Source organism: Pongo abelii, chromosome 12, assembly GCF_028885655.2.
Source record: "Pongo abelii isolate AG06213 chromosome 12, NHGRI_mPonAbe1-v2.0_pri, whole genome shotgun sequence".
Taxonomy (NCBI): Eukaryota; Metazoa; Chordata; class Mammalia; order Primates; family Hominidae; genus Pongo; species Pongo abelii.
In genome coordinates, this window is record NC_071997.2 from 42,115,898 (window position 1) to 42,132,299 (window position 16,402).

Consider the following 16,402-nt stretch of genomic DNA (forward strand, 5'->3'; position numbering starts at 1 on the left):
CCTGAGAGGCTAGCACAGGAAAGATGCTGTTCTGGGAGGCAGCAGGGTCTGAGGCAGCATAGCAGGTGGTGAAGACTCCCAGGCCTGGCTTGGTCTTGGCTCGGATCCTTCCTGGCTGACTGATCTGGGGCAAGTTCCTGCCCCTTGTGAATCAGTTTCTTCCTCTGAACAGTGGAGATAATAGACATTCCCATCTCATAGGGTCATAGTTGAAGAAAATGAATAATATTGAAAGACCAGGTCCATAACAAATGCTAAATACGTGACAGGAGAGAGAAAGATGCAGCTGACACAGTCCCCACTGCCACTTAGCTCACCAAGCAGGAAGAGAAAAACCAGACAAATTAGAAAAGTATCAGAGGGCCAATGATTGCCTAAGCAGGATGCTGCTTTGGATGGTGGCCACGAGCTACTCCAGGTTAAGCAAGCAGGTAGGGAGCTCTTTAAGGAAGGGACTTCTAAGTCGAAGTGGAAAGACAACTCTAGAGGACTCAACTCTGGACTCAACTCTAGAGGACCTGGGGTCAGATTCCCTGGGCAGAGGACCCAGCCAGTGCAAAGGCCCCGAGGTGGATATAGCTTGGGGAGGTTCGCGGTGAGAGGGACTGGATTCCGTTGGCAGAACGGATTCCACTGGATTCCGTGGGCAAACAGGAAGGGAAGGATCAAATGATGGCGGTGTGCCTGAGCACATTGTCAGGGTCTGGGGTCTTGGAGTCTATTCTTGGAGTAACTAACATGGATGGTGATGATGGCTAAATAAAAAGTGGAGTGTGTTTTCCGATTTTCCTACTCTCTCTAGGGGAAAATCCCAAGTGTTTCTGAGTGGGTTGGCAATGGTGCAACAGAAATTATCCTCTCCTGTACCACGGCAGTCCTGTTGCGTCTCCCCTCCCTGCATCCTCACTTGCTTTCGTAACATCTGTATTTCCCAAAGACAGAGGTCAGAGGCCGGGCTGCATCATGCCCCTGGCTACACCCCACAACAAGTCTCCTCGCCCCTGAGAATAAAGGGAAACTCCTCACCATGGAGCTGACAGAATGTATTAGTTTTTCATTGCTGCCTTATTTGATTCCTTTTTATCTACTAAACTTTCTCTCCCTTCTATATTCATATTGTGTTAAATCCCAAAAGGAAATAGACAAAATATGCTGCCATTTTTGCTGGTAGGAGGCTCTCAGGTTGTGAGATGTAAGGAGAAGGCTCGTATATCTGGCTTGTGTACCTAGGAGGGGATTGCGGCTGCTGGATGCCACGTGTGTGGACCCCAAGCTCCTCGCTTAGCTTGGGCATTGGGGACCTCAGAGACTTGCTGAAGATAATACCGAGGCTGTGAAAGGCACAACCCAGTCCACAGGTGCAGGTGGCATCTGGACGAAGGTTAGCTGGGCAGCAAACAGGTGAAATGGGGAAAGTGAGTTTGGGTGGTAAGATGAGCAAGAGATTGTCTTTGGCTCATACTGACACCATTCCTTCACTCCTCATTCACTCGTTCACTCGTTTGTTCATTCAAATGAGCATCTAGTGTACACTCAGATCCTATTCTCAGTGTCAAGGATTCCAAGTTGTCTAAAATTTGTTTTCTGTCCTCAAGAATGCCAAGCGGCCAGGGGAGAGGTGGCTGGGAGGGTGACCAAAGGTGGACACCAAGGCTTTCGAGGGGGTGCTGTGAAGTGAGAGGATGAACGAGGCAGGACTCACGAAGGTTCTCTGTGCACCCCTCTCTAAGGTAAGTCCAGCCATCTTGTCACACCAGGGGCTGGAGTAGGCACACTGGGTTTTAAATCCTGGATAGGCCACCGTGGCTCAGAGACTTAACGCGGCTTCTGCCCCTGTCAAGTGGGTGTTGTAATGGTGCCACATCCTGGGCTGTCGCGGGTTCCTGTGTGAAGTGTGGCCGCAGTGCCGGCTCTTGGCACCCGCTGTTGTTGTCATCGCTCCCGTGGCTGTTTTAAAAACCAGACTGGAATGCGCATGGAGCGTAAATGTAGAATTAAGGCAGCCAGCAGGGTTCAAACTCAAAGTACCCTGAGCATCCTGGGGTGCAGAGCCCCAAAGGGAGGCTCCAGCTGGAGGGCTGGGGTGGTTAATTTTATGTGTCAATTTAGTTAAGACATGGTTTCCAGATATTTGCTCAAACACCAGTCCAGATGTTGCTGAGAAGCGATTGTTTAGATACGAGTAGCATTTAAATCAGCAGCCTTTGAGAAAAGCAGATCTGCCTCCTAATGTGGGTGGCCCTCATGCAAAGACTGAGGTCCCCTGAAGAGGGAGTTGGGCCTCCACACTGCCTTCTGCCTTTGACTTTGAGCTGCAGCATCACTTGCAACTGGCCCTGGGTCTCCAGCCTGCTCCTGCCCTGCGGAGGTTGGACTTGCCAGCCCCCATAACTGTGCGACAGTTCCTTAAAATTCCTTAAAATTGGACTTGCCAGCCCCCACAACTGCGTGACAATCCCTTAAAATCTCTCTTTCTCTCTCCATGTATTAATAAGTATGTTATATATTACAATATTACATATGTATGCGTATGCATCTGTGTGTATATATAATGTATATCTCTTTCTTATTGCTTCTGTTTCTGTAGAGAGTTCTGACTAATCCAAAGGTCTCAGGCAACTCCCCAAGTGAAATTCTCTCACTTCCCCCAGAAGCGCCCACTTTCTCTCCTCATATATGTGGGTGCTGAGCAGAGGTCTCTGGCATGAAGAGTAGTCGAGGATTTATAACCCGCCTCTGGCTCGGCTGAAAAATAAAAATAAGTTCTGGAGAAAGCACATTCACGAATTCGGCATGACTCACACGCTGAAGGCTCCGAGCCTTGGCCAGAAGGCACACATTTGGCAAGTTGCTTGGTCCTTTCAGAGACCTAAGGCATCAAAACATCTGTGTTCCCATTAACAAAATGCTGACATGATGCATAGCTGTGGCTTGGGAGAAACCAGCGTGGGAGATGGCCCCTCCAAGTCTAGGGGTCATCCATGGCCATCGGAGGTCTCAGAGCTCTATTGTCACCAAAGAGGCTCTCAAAAGGTGTCACTGTACCAAGACTGTCACTGAGGAAGACCATGGAGCCAGGTAACAGGAGAACAGAAGCCCCAGGGACCAGTCCCCATGTTCCCGTACACACCCCTGAAGCTTCTCTGTGCTGTCTGGTGCCTTCAGAGCAGGTTCCGGGTGAGCCCAAACAGCATGGGGGACTGGATGGGATGGGAGGGGTCAGGTCTGCTGGCAGGGGACTGGGTAAGCCAGGGGAAACACACCCATCTTTGGCTGTGTCCACCCTTGGACCAGGAGGTGGGGTCTGGGGGTATGAAATGTCTCTGGAGGCCCAGCCGTCCTACAAGTGGTAGTTGGTTCTCAGAGGAAGGGAGCCTCATGATCTCTGAGGAACCTTCTGCGGACCCACCGGAGTAAACACTGTGAGAGAAGGGGCTGGAGGGGAGATGGACAAGAATTCCCGGAGAAGGGCAGGGGTGGATGGAGTGTTCCGTGGGCCTTCTTGCTTCCAAGAGCCTTAAAACCAGCTCCTCCCTCACCCAGCTCTCAGCACTGGTCTGCGTCTTCCAGAACCATCCATGCCGCCTCTACCCCAGCTTGGAAAAACCTGGATGGGGTGACATCTGTTGTTCCTTCTCTAACTGGTTCTCTGCAAACATTGCCATTGGCGTCGAGTTAGATGAAGTACTCACCCCTTTAAAGAGTTTCATAACAGAAATGGTAAACCTTGATATTTTTCTACTCAAAGATGGAAGAGTTTCACTGCATGTCTCCTCTTGGTTCCATTTCAAAGAAGTTATTAATTCAAAGAAATGGAAACTATTTGTCATTGTTTATTGTCAATGACACAAGCTGGGCCACGACTGGTTTTGAAGGGATGAAAATTTATACCATTTGAGGGGATCTCTCTAAGAAAAAGATTTAAAATGGGGGCGCCTCAAGAGCCCTGGAAAAGGCCTGGGAAAGTGAGGGCCCAGACATGGCAGCTTCCTCAGCTTCGAGGGGACGGCCTCTGGAACACGCTGTGTCCTTCCTGGGGTGCAGGGGCCTCCCCTTGCCACCCTGTCTGGATCTGACCTTCACCCAATCCCACCTTGGAGAGTGGGAGGTCAGCTCTGGAGGGCTGTGCAGAGCCTGGGGTTGCTTTTCACAGTTGGGACCTGGAACCCTGAGATGGGAAAGCCTCGCCCAAAAGCCAGCCCTTCACTGAACAGCAGGTGGACAGCCCCTGAGGGTCCGGCCGGCTTCCTGTCCGTCCCACAGCCCCTCACAGCACCCTTGGCCTGACCTCGGCAAGGGCCACATGTGCACGGAAGGAAATGGCCTGCTTCCATGCATGGCTCAGAGCAGGGGAGGGTGGTGGGTTTGGGAGGGGAATGGCAGACAACTGTGGCTGTGGGCAAGGAGCCCCCTGCCCAGACTGAAAAGAGCGCATTGAGGAATGAGAATTGAGACGCAGAGACAGACGGGTTGCTCTGCTCGTTAATGTGAAAATGATGCCACAGCCAGTGTTGAGGGGAAAGAGCTGACATAGAACCTGCATCCTGTGGGGCTGTGTGATGACATCTGTGCAAGGGAGCAGCTGTATCTAACCCTAGACTTGAAACCCAACGAAAAGTTAACAGCGGTTGTCTCTGGTTGTGGGACTTGTTCTTTGTTTGAATGCATTTTTCTGTATTTTGAATTGTTTTGCAGAGATTATGCTTTCTTTTTATGATCAAGCAAAATGATAAACTTTCTCAGCTTGGAAAAAGGGCACACTGGGGTCTCAGGCCCCTCACATGACCTCATTTGTCCCCATGTGGGTCTCATGGGTGCTTGTCTTGGTATGTAAGGATTCCAGCTTCATCATTTAGCTTTGCAAAGGAGCTCAGTGATGTCTGTGCCTGTGCCAATTCAGGTGACAGATGAGCATGGCATCCAGGACCTGCCCTGTTAGGAGCAGTTGCAGCTCAGACCCTCAAACCTCATGTCAAAGCACAGATACTCTCTGCTTCTCGGGCTCCCTGGCCCCAACCCCGGCATGCTGGCTTGCCGAGAGCAGCAGGGCGCTTCCTTGTACCACACTCTGTTTCACTAGCCTCACTCCAGAGAGGTTGGAGGCTGGGATGGGCCAGAGCCTCCTGACCTTCCCTCGGCAAGTCAGCCTGCAGCCTTTCTGTCTCCCTCCCCACCTGGGATGGAGATGAGGCCTTGGTTTGCTTGCTCTTGAAGATGTTTAAGGTTTTTCAGTGGTAACTGGCAAGCTGGGCACATCTCACCTTCAATGAGCACCGGGGAGAAAGCAGCTGGCGCCTGTTGCCCATGGAGCAGGAAGTGTCACTGGAAGCAGAGGGCAGTTGTGCCTGGAGCCAGCAGCACTGGGGTTAGAAATACTTGGCTGCCCAGTGGCCAAGTAGAAAACAAGACCCTGTCCCTCCACACACATTCCCCTGCTTCCTTTACTTCCTGGAGCCCCAGGCCATCACCCCAGGTTTCTGGCAGTATGCTTGCCCTTCCCAGCACAGCCTTTGGCACAAATTTCTCCCGGTTTCAAAACTGAGCCCTCCATGTACCCGGGGCAGCTGTGGCTCCGCGAACCTACTTTCAGCTGTCAGGGCCTGGCCAGCTCGTAGCGCAGGAGGCAGCTGCTCACCTGGCTGGATGTGGGCAAGGACGTCTCCTCCACCTTCCTTTCACGCTTCCTGCCCCCACTGCCCAGGCGCCCAACCTGAACTTTGCACGGGAGTTAGAAATCTACTGTGGGGCATTTGGGCTCAGTCCTATCAATCCCTAGTGCAAATTCATCAATAAGATCATTCACCACACAGGACCCTGTGAGATCAAAGGAGGCAGTCCATTGGGGTGGCCAGAGGGGCTGGGTGGGAGTCAGAGTTCCCGGCCTGGCTCTGCTGCTCCTAAGCCCCATAATTCGGGGCAAGGTGTTTGACTTTCAGCCTCCATATCTTTCTCTATGAAATGGAGACAAGCCCCATTTCTCCACAGGGTTGCTGCCGCCAGTAGCTGAACTACTCTTTGTTACAGCGAAGAAGCTCTTTGTAGACTGAAGTACACTAATGCAATTGACATGTAAACCATGAAGTCATCTATAAAAGCAGAGCCCCCCCCTTTTTAAGGAAGGGGACGTGGGTGTGGGAAATCAGGTTTGGGTGGGAGGGCTGCACGGTGCTGGGCAGGTACAGGGTTGCTGGAGGTCGCTCCCGAGTGCCCCAGGACCTGCGTGGGAGGGACCACAATGGGGGAGGAGGAAGGAAAACAAACCAAACTTCTCTTCCGAGCAGTTGCATTTGGGGCTGTGCCTGGTCAGGCCCTGCATATGGTGGAGGCCCAGGAGCCCCCGGGATTAACGAATTCCAGGGGCAACTGGGGATTCAACTGTGTCAAAAGCATCCATTCAGTCTGGCCAGTGAGTCATCGGTTTGGTGAAATCTCCACGGTGCAGAGGCCTGGCAGCCTCCCTGGGAGAGCGGCAGTGGCTCGGTTCCCACCGCAGTGGTGGTGATAGTTGTGGTTGTGGTGCCTCGCTGGTGAGGCTGGAAGCCACCCTGGCTGTGGGGGCCACACACCTCCCTGCCACTTTACTGTCCCACTGTATTTTAGAGAGTTTTTTAGAATTATAAAACCAATACTCAGTAGAAAAAAAATTAAGTAGAAAAAATAAAATTAAGGCTGGGTGTGGTGGCTCACACCTGTAATCCCAGCACTTTGGGAGGCCGAGGCAGGCAGATCACCTGAAGTCAGGAGTTCGAGACCAGCCTGGGCAACATGGCGAAGCCCCATCTCTACTAAAAATACAAAAATTAGCAGGGCATGGCGGCGGGCACCTGTAATCCCAGCTACTAGGGAGGCTGAGGCATGAGAATCACTTGAACCCGGGAGGTGGAGCTTGCAGCGAGTAGAGATTGTGCCATTGCACTCCAGCCTGGGTGATAGAGTGAGACTCTATCTCATAAAAAAAATTAAATTAAATTAAAACATGATCCATAAGCCTATCCCTAAAGATAACCATCATCATTGTCTTGATGTGTCTCCTGTCTCCTGTGCAGGCAGCAGAGTCCAGGCTGTGCTGTTGTAACACACAGCCCCCAGTGAATGTGAATGGCCTTTGTAGAGACCTCCTTGCTTCACAAGGCCAAGGTCCCATCCTCCCCACTTGATTCACCCCTCTTTTACTATTTTTCATGTCCTGGCTCTTTTTCTTAATTAGGCAATTAATTTTTTTTTGAGGCAGGGTCTCACTCTGTCACCAAAGCTGAGTACAGTGGTGCAATCATGACTCACTGCAGCCTCAACCTCCCAGGTTCAAGTGATCTTCCCGCCTACAGGCACGCACCACCATGCCCAACTAATTTTTTATTTTTTGTAGAGACAGGGTCTCAGTCTGTTGCCCAGGGTGGTCTTGAACTCCTGGATGCAAGTGATCCCAAAGTGCTAGGATTACATGCATGAGCCACCGCACCCAGCCTGTCCTGGTTCTTAAAGGCAGTTGAGATTGGAAGTATTTAGTTTTGTTGTTGTTTTTGAGATAGGGTTCCAATGTTATCCAGGCTGGAGTGCAGTGATGTGATTGCAGCTCACTGCAACCTCCCTCCCAGGCTCAGGCAATCCTCCCACCTCAGCCTTCCAAGTAGCTGGCACTACAGGCATACACCACCGGGCTTAGCTAATTTTTTTGTTTTTAATTATTTTATTTTATTTATTATTTTGAGACAGAGTCTTGCTCTGTTGCCCAGGCTGGAGTGCAGTGGTGCAATCTCGGCTCACTGCAACCTCTGCCTCCCAGGTTCAAGCGATTCTCCTGCCTCAGCCTTCCAAGTAGCTGGGATTACAGGGAACTGCCACCATGCCCAGCTAATTTTTAAAATATTTTTAATTGAGACTGGGTTTCACCATGTTGGCCATGCTGGTTTCGAACTTCTGACCTCACATGTTCCGCTCCGCTCAGCCTCCCAAAGTGCTAGGATTACAGGCGTGAACCGCCGCGCCCGGCTGAAGTTTTTAATTTTTTGTAAAGATGAGGTCTCACTATATTGCACAGGCTGGTCTTGAACTTCTGGCCTCAAGCAATCCACCTACTTTGACCACCCAAAGTGCTGGGATTACAGGCATGAGCCACCGTACCCGGCCAGGAAACCTTGAGAATTTTAGCATTAAGTAGAATGCTGGCACCTCGGGAGAGTGGCCATCTGCCATCTAGAAGACATCACTAGAAACTAACACTGCCAGTGCCTTAATCTTGGACTTCTAGCCCCAGAACTGTGAGGAAATAAGTTTCTGTTGTTTAAACAAGCAAACAAAAAGTATGATGCTGGATGCTGCTTTAAGTTACTCATGATAAGCATGATCTTCCATTTTCAGCCTTTCTAAGGCTTAAAAAAAATCATCAGAACTGAACATTGGCTTTTATTGAATGCCTCTTTAACTCTAGTGATTTTTTTTTTCTTATTTCCCATGTTGTATGTCTTTAAAGAATAGGAACCATTGGGCATTCCTATTTTGCCTGTTTTACATGTATTATTGGCCCTTTGCTTTTAAAAACGTCTAAGAGTGACAGAAAGAAAATGTTTGCCGAGGCCCAAGGGTTTCAGAGCATTAACTTAGAGTGAAGAATTAGAGAGAGTCTCTCAGAGTGGCAGCATAGTGATTATAAGGCTCTTTGGGTTCAAATAACTGTTCATCCACCCGGTCATTTAGAGTCATCCGTCCTGCCCGCATTTTGTTTTTGTCAAGGGGTGAACTGGGGCTACCATATGTGTGCTTGGGGCTGTCCAGCGGCAGTTCACTTTTACGTTGCGTTTAGTGAGCCTCAAACGCGGTTTGGACCCCGCGGCTTCGGTGATTTCGGAAGCTCAGACGAGCATGTGAGACTGAGTCAGTCTCAATGGGTGGTGGTGGCGATGTCTTCTCTCCGCAGAACTGTCTCAGCAAACAGCAGCTCCTCTCGGCCATCCGCCAGCTGCAGCAGCTGCTGAAGGGCCAGGAGACACGCTTCGCCGAGGGCATCCGGCACATGAAGAGCCGGCTGGCCGCGCTGCAGAACTCTGTGAGCAGGGTGGCCCCAGATGCCCCTCCAGGTGGGTCCCCACGTCGGCACTACTGGGGTGGCAGTGCAGCACTCAAGCACTCTCCCTGAGATGCTCCCAGCTGGAGGGCCCTTCGTCACCCCTCACCCTTCCCCTATCACCTTCCATCTTCCAACTGTGGCCCCCCTTATTTATTTATTTATTTATTTATTTATTTATTTATTTATTTATTTTTGAGATGGAGTCTCGCTCTGTCTGTCGCCCAGGCTGGAGTGCAGTGGCACGATCTCGGCTCACTGCAAGCTCCGCCTCCCGGGTTCACACCATTCTCCTGCCTCAGCCTCCCGAGTAGCTGGAACTACAGTAGGCACCTGCCACCAAGCCCCGCTAATTTTTTGTATTTTTGGTAGAGACGGGGTTTCACCGTGTTAGCCAGGATGGTCTTGATCTCCTGACCTCGTGATCCGCCCGCCTCAGCCTCCCAAAGTGCTGGGATTACAGGCGTGAGCCACCGCGCTGGGCCAATATGTGGCCCATTTGTAACCCTGGTTGGTGGCAGTGGGGGTGGGGTGAGTACATTAGAAAGGCAGTTGCCCTCTTTCTTCTCCCTCGGCCTGAATGTCACCCCTTTTCTTCTGAAGCGTTTTCATTCTAGCCTTAACAACTATCATGTCTTCATACTGACCAAACTGTTGCAAGGCGCCACTTTTAGATCACGCACTGCTTTTCCCTTCCCCATCCACAAGTTGGATCCAGTTTTGGTTCGTTTTCATTTTTGATTTTACTTTAATATAATTTTTTAGAGCAATTTTAAGTTCATAGCAGAGTTGAGTGGAAAGCACTGAGTTCCTCCACACCCTCTGTGCGTGCACACACACACACACACACACACACACACACACAATCCCCAGCCCGCGCCAGTGCAATACACTGGTTCCATTCCATGACCAAGGTTGGCTCCAGTGCTTCAGGCGTGAAAGTGCACCCTCCAGGGAGTCCCCGTTAGTACCAGGGCGGTTGGGAGGGAAGGGCCGCTGAGGACAAGCTCCACTTGTCTGATGAGGCTACAGCGAACACCCCAGACTCCCTCCCATGAGGGCAAGACTCTGACAGACACAGGGGCACTTTTTCATGCTTGCCCTGTAACAGCTTTCACACCGCCAAGGCCCAGAGATGGGCGGCTGGTTTTCCTCCGGTCTCTTAGGGTGCTGGAGGGCAGGGGGCAGTCATCATGTTCATTCAAAGTCAGGAGCCTGTGGAATATCTGACATCATTTACTCACTGCAGACACATTTATCAAGGGCTGTCTTTGTTGAGTGAGTTGAAGTTTCCTGGGGAAGGCGTTGGATTTCCTACCTTCTCGGAGATGATGGTAGCAAATCCAGCTCTCAACAGCACTGAGTCTCTTCCTGTTTTCCTTGGCTCCACAGCTGCAGAAATAACCACCAGCCAAGCCTCACACTTTCCAAGGCACTGTGAGGCCCAAGCCCTCACTGGGGCTCCACACACCCCAACTCCACGGGGCAGGCAGGGTGTCTTTCCTTCCTGTTCCAGATGGGGAAACTGAGGCCAAGACAAGTAAGTTAGCGGTCAGAGGTCCCTGATCTAGTGATTTTTTTTTTCCTGCTCAAGGCCTGACTCCGCAAAGCCTTCCTTGTTTTCATGGGGTCAGAGCTGCCTGCGGTCCCTGGGAGTTTCAGTGGAGCCCACAGGGAATGTTATACAATTCCCCTGCCCATGTGAGAGGGCCCTGCCTGCTAGATAGATAGACAGGCAGTTATCATCCTCCTTCCCAAGATTCAGGGGCTTTCATCTCTGAAATGTACAACATGTTTTAAAGTGGCAAATTCTCTTTTTAAAAAATTGACATCATGTATTGTATCTCTAAGTGTGTGGGGGACCCCGTGCTAGGTACTTTATGCGTGCAGAGGCTGATCCTCTGACAGCACTGCAGAGGACAGGCAGCTGTCAGGATCCCTTTTCAGGGTGTGGTGGGGGTTGGGCCCGCACCTGGAGGAAAGCCAGACACCTGCCCAGATCAAATGGCACATAGTGGGAAAACTACCATATTGCTTTTTAAGAGAGACAAGGTCTCGCTCTGTCACCCAGGCTGGAGAGCAGTGGAGTGATCCTAGTTCACTGCAGCCTCCCAGGCTCAAGCGATCCTCTCACCTCAGCCTCCTAAGTAGCTAGGACTACAGGTGCACACCACTGCACCTGACTTTGAAAATTTTTTTAAAGATGGGGTCTCACTATGTTGCCCAAGCTGATCTTGAACTCCCAGGCTCAAGCGATCCTCCAGCCTCCGCTTCCCAAAGTGCTGGGATTACAGGAAGGTGCTCCTGTGCCAGGCCTGTTTTGCCTTTTTTTTTTTTTTTTTTTTTTTAAGGGAATTTGCTGGGAGTCAGGAAGAATAATTTCTAGTTCTGGAGAATTCTTGGTCTTCCTTTCCGGCTTCCATATGAAGTATCTCCCTCTTATTTTCCTGGTCTTTCTTTCCTGGGTGCATCATCACAACCCATCAGCTTCAGGGCTCATCCAGAGCAGCCTCAGCGGATTCATGTCCCCGTGTTGCTGAGACTGCTTAACTGTGGATCTGACTCCTTACATGCTAACTTCACCTCGGAAGGCACAGGGAGCTTCACTATGGCTCTGCACACTCAGTAGGATGTGCTCCTCATGAACAGAATCAACCAAAGGGCACATTCTCCTACTGTCACTAGAGAAGGGCCTTCAGCTCCCGTTTGGGATGTGACTACAAATTGATTTTTAATTAATTTGTATCCATTAATCCACTCCATTCACATTTATTGAGCATCTACTAAGTGCCGGATACTGTTCAATCTATTCAAGTATGGTGTATTTGTGAGTTGTAGGCAGTTTTCCTTTGTTGAGGTTTTTAAAGATTTTTTCATCCCCAGAGAGACCCTACTATTTTCCCCCAATGCATTTTAAAACTCTTTAACACAATAAAGTGCTAGATTTTTTAAAAAAAGAACTATAAAGTAATTTATTTCAGAGGCTGAGGCAGCACCCCGGGAGCAGCCGAGTCCTGGGACGTGAGCTCTCACTCGCTTTCTACTCACAAGGTTATTACCACTGGGGGCCAACTTGGAGCTTTACTCAAGGAAGGCGATGCAGCAATGGGCAGATATTCCCCAATCGCCAAAGGCCACCGAGCATCCTTGGAGGGTCCGGCACCTCCCTCCGCCCCAGCTCATGCTGCCACGGCTGCTCCTCAAAGAACCCCGGGTTGTGTCCAGCCCAGGTGGGATTTTGGGCAGGGCTACAGCATCCTGCCAGCTGCACTCCTGGACAGGGAGGCCCATCACGCTCCTTAGTGGCCTCTGGTCCAGGACACCCTGATCAGTGCATCCTCATGGGGGATGCTCAGTGACTCTGTCACTTGTTTTGACCTGCACAGTTGAAGCAACAGTTCTGTTTGTGCCTGTTTAAAATACGAACATGGCAAATGACACTTGGAATTTACCTTAAATGCATTTTAGAAGTGGCTCTGAATTTCCATCTAAACTGAATCCAAATCCACGCCATCCTAACTTTGGGCATTCGCTTGTCGCCCATGCATGATGCTCTGTTGCAAAAAGAAGAGGAACAGGCTAGCTTCACCCCGTCTCTCTCCAACCACGTCAGTCCTTCGGGAAATCTTCACAGAGCAGCCAGGATTTGAACCATGTCCCTCACGCTCAGCTACTACCCTGGCGTGAGCTTCCCTCCCCTTCCTCTTGTATGGGCACTTCACCATCAAACTGCAGCAGGAGTGCTGCTGAGAGTCAGGCTGCTTCCTGCCTGGGCTCAAACCTCCAGTGGCCCGGTCTCACACGGAGAACAAGTTGCATGGCCTTTTTGTTTTCTTTCCAATGCCCCGTGTAACTCTGAGCCGTCTTCTTCCTGTTGCCTGACTCATGTCTAACTACTTTCCACCTTGTCCACTCTATTCCAGTCCTGTTGCCTCCTTGACATTCCTCAGACCTGCCAGGCACATCCCCGCCTCAGGATGTTTGACCAGCTGTCCCTCTGCCCTCCCCAGACATCTGTCTGGCTATGCCTTCACCTTCAACTCGTTCTGGTGAGGCCTGCCCTGACCACCGTATTCAAATGATGCTCTCTCTGGCATCTCCAGCACCATTCCCTGCTTTCATTTTCTACATGGCCCCACACTTCGCCATTGCTTATTATCTACCCTGCTAGATGGTGGGCTTCCTGAGGGTTGGGTTTTGTCTATTTGTTCATGGATATAGCCCAAGTGCCTAATATAGTGCCTGGCACATAGTAAAGATGCAATAAATAAGGCTCCATTCATTCATTTGTTCAAGAATGATTTATAATTTATCCAGTATTCACTATGTGCCAGGCAGTGGGCTGGTGCTGGGGATACACAGGAACATAGGACATTTTGATGGAGAGGACTGACAACACATCTAGAAAGAAGCAAGTCAATAAGAAAATTCGGATGGTTACAAACACTGAGAAGAGAGCAGAGTGAGCACCTGGGGAAGAGTGTCTGGGGAGGTCTGGGTTAGGCACGGTGGCCAGGGAACATGCGGGGAGGTGGTGGCATATGAGTGGAGACCTGGAGAGTGAGAAGGAGCCAGTTGTGGAAGCTCTGAGGAAAGAACATTCCAGGCAGAGAGGAGCAAAATCCCAGGCCTGGAGCTGGGGCTGAGCCCGGCCTGTTCAGGAGACCTAAAGAAACTCAGTGGGGTTGGAGCTCCAGAAAACCAGAGTGAGTAGGTGGCAGTGATGAGGCGGATCCTTGCAGGGTGGGCCTCCCATGCTTCGAGGCCTTGCACACAGCACTTAGTGTCTCCAAGCCCCAGTCTCATCACCTTTTGCTAAGCAAGCATCGTACCACCCATCCCCAAGAGAGCTTTGAGGACTTGATGAGACACAGCATGCAGAATGACCAGCACAGTACACAGCCTGCAGCAGGCATGCAACAGAGGGCACTTCAAGATGGGAAGTCCTGTAATTCAGTAATGTCTAAGTGCTGTGGTCCAGGATGAGGAGCTCGTAATCCTTCCATCTCTCCTTACAGTTTCCTGCCCGGCTCTGAACACCCCCGCAGATGGCAGAAAGTTTGGAAGCAAGTACTTAGTGGATCACGAAGTCCATTTTACCTGCAACCCTGGGTTCCGGCTGGTCGGGCCCAGCAGCGTGGTGTGTCTTCCCAATGGCACCTGGACAGGGGAGCAGCCCCACTGTAGAGGTATTGTCTCTCCTTCCCATCCCACTGCGCTGGACCCTTCATAGCATAGCAAGGGTTTCTTGCATAGAAAGGGTCATTGCTTGGAACATTTTCTGCTTGGTTCTTTAATCATTCCTCAGCCACAGAACAGCAGCCAATATGCCTGATCACTCACCTCCATGCCGGGTTGGCGCTGGTCTCTATCTGTATGAGCTCACTATATCTTCACAATAACTTAGTTTTGTTTTGCATATGGGGAAATTGAGGCACACAGAGGTTAAAGAACTTGCCCAAGGTTACACAGCTGGGGGGTGGGGGGCACAGTTAAGATGCTTCACACCTGGACACTCTGACCCCAGAGTCTGCGCTCCTTCACACCACTCTCTGCTGTGGACACCAGTGACTTGTTCTTATCAATGAGAGGGCAAGAAGCTGCTCGTGGGCTGGGGAAAGGGACCAGAGGAAGGTACCGCAGGATGATGCTCCTGTGGCTGCTCCGTTCTGGGCCCGCAGGCTGTCTGTGAGCCTGCTGGTATCCTCTGAGGCTGAGGAAACTCCTCAGGTGTCCTTTCTGTCTGCATTGGGACTTGGTATCAACAGGCTCCAGGAGAGTCCACTGTGTGGGGGAGGCACGAGAAGGCTTCTCTCTGTGCTAGGTTTAAAAACAGCACTTTTTTGATATAGAGGAACATCAGCCTTGGCACAAAAAATCTGTTGGCTTTTCAAAAACCCATAGTCAAAAAAATCTTGGCTACCAGTCACCAGTCATTTTCAGAGCAAGGTTCGTGGGACATCTGCTGAGGCAGAATGTCCATGATTCTAGCCAAAGAGTTGAAGGAGAAACACGGACATTATATAAACAAGAAGATTGCAAACAGCAGAGTAGAGAGAGGACTTTGCTTTTGTTTTTGTTTTTGTTTGAGACGGAGTCTCACTCTGTTGCCCAATCTGGAGTGCAGTGGCATAATAGCTCACTGCAACCTCCGCCTCCTGAGTTCCAGCGATTTTCCTGCCTCAGTCTCCTGAGTAGCTGGGACAACAGGTGCCCACCACCACGTTCAGCTAACTTTTGTATTTTTAGTAGAAAAGGGATTTCACCATGTTGGCCAGACTGGTCTCGAACTCCTGGCCTCAAGTTATCTGCCTGCATTGGCCTCCCAAAGTGCTGGGATTACAGGTGAGATCCACTGCACCTGGCCAAGAGAGGACTTTGGATGCTTAAATTATTTGAAAACATAGAGGAACTCCAGAAAGTATGCCATCCCTAAAGATGAGTATGGATTGCCGTGAGAAGCTCAGGGAAACCAGAACCACATTTACAATTTAGGCTTCTCTTTCCTGACCCCTGGAAAGAGTGATGATGGTTCAAAGGTTGATGACCAGCTCTCAGACCCACCTAGGAACCAGCCAGGAAATACAAGTCATGTAACATGCAAACAAAACAGGGGAAATGCCAATATCTGGTATTTACTTACTTGACTCTGAAAGATCTCAAGCCAGGTTAAGCACCTCCTGGGTGATAAGCCATGGCAAGGGAAGTGGGTACACACAGATATTTCATTTTTATTGCTTTGGGTGTCACTATTTTTAACTTACAGATTGAGTTACAGACCCTGGTTGGTTTCCTTCTCAGTCTACTCAGCACTTTCAGGATCCATTTGCATTGCCATGTGCAGTCTGCTCCAGTGCCTCTGATAGCTGCCTCTTCCTCTCTGGGGTGCACCCCCACATCTGATCTGTCCACCCCCTGCCATGGACACCTGATTGCAGTCAACTCCCGGCCACCACAAACAATGTTGATAAGGCCTTCGTATCGCCCTACTTTGTCTCTGGGCTGTGTATCTGTGGCTGGAGGGGGCCTACTGGCTTCGGGCTGTCTTTGAACTGAGCACTGCCTGCCACTCGGCCGAAGGGCTGCACCTGCCCACGCGCCCCCAAGCGGTGCTGCAAGTGAAAGCACATCTTACTTATGTGTGTGCTGTTTTTTATTGCTTGCTCAGATATTATCCAAATATTCTGTCCTCAATGGTGACATACTACAATGCACATCATGTGATTAAAATGAAAAGATGAGTTCATCAGAGAAGATAGCAGAAAGAATGCCTTTTTAGGGAGATAGATACAAAACACTGGAGGCCCGGGAACATAGTCGTGAGAAGTGACTCAAGCTAAG

At 50.4% G+C, this 16,402-nt stretch overlaps 1 protein-coding gene across 2 annotated transcripts in view; it reads left to right on the top strand.

The window, feature by feature from the left end:
• Positions 1–16,402, top strand: part of FBLN7 (fibulin 7) — a 54,987-nt gene that overhangs the window by 11,022 nt on the left and 27,563 nt on the right. For both annotated transcript variants that reach the window (XM_002811778.6, XM_002811779.6), the window contains exons 2-3: positions 8,915–9,074; positions 14,080–14,250. In XM_002811778.6, the coding sequence (XP_002811824.3) occupies positions 8,915–9,074; positions 14,080–14,250 (331 nt within the window). The remainder of the gene's footprint in view (positions 1–8,914; positions 9,075–14,079; positions 14,251–16,402) is intronic.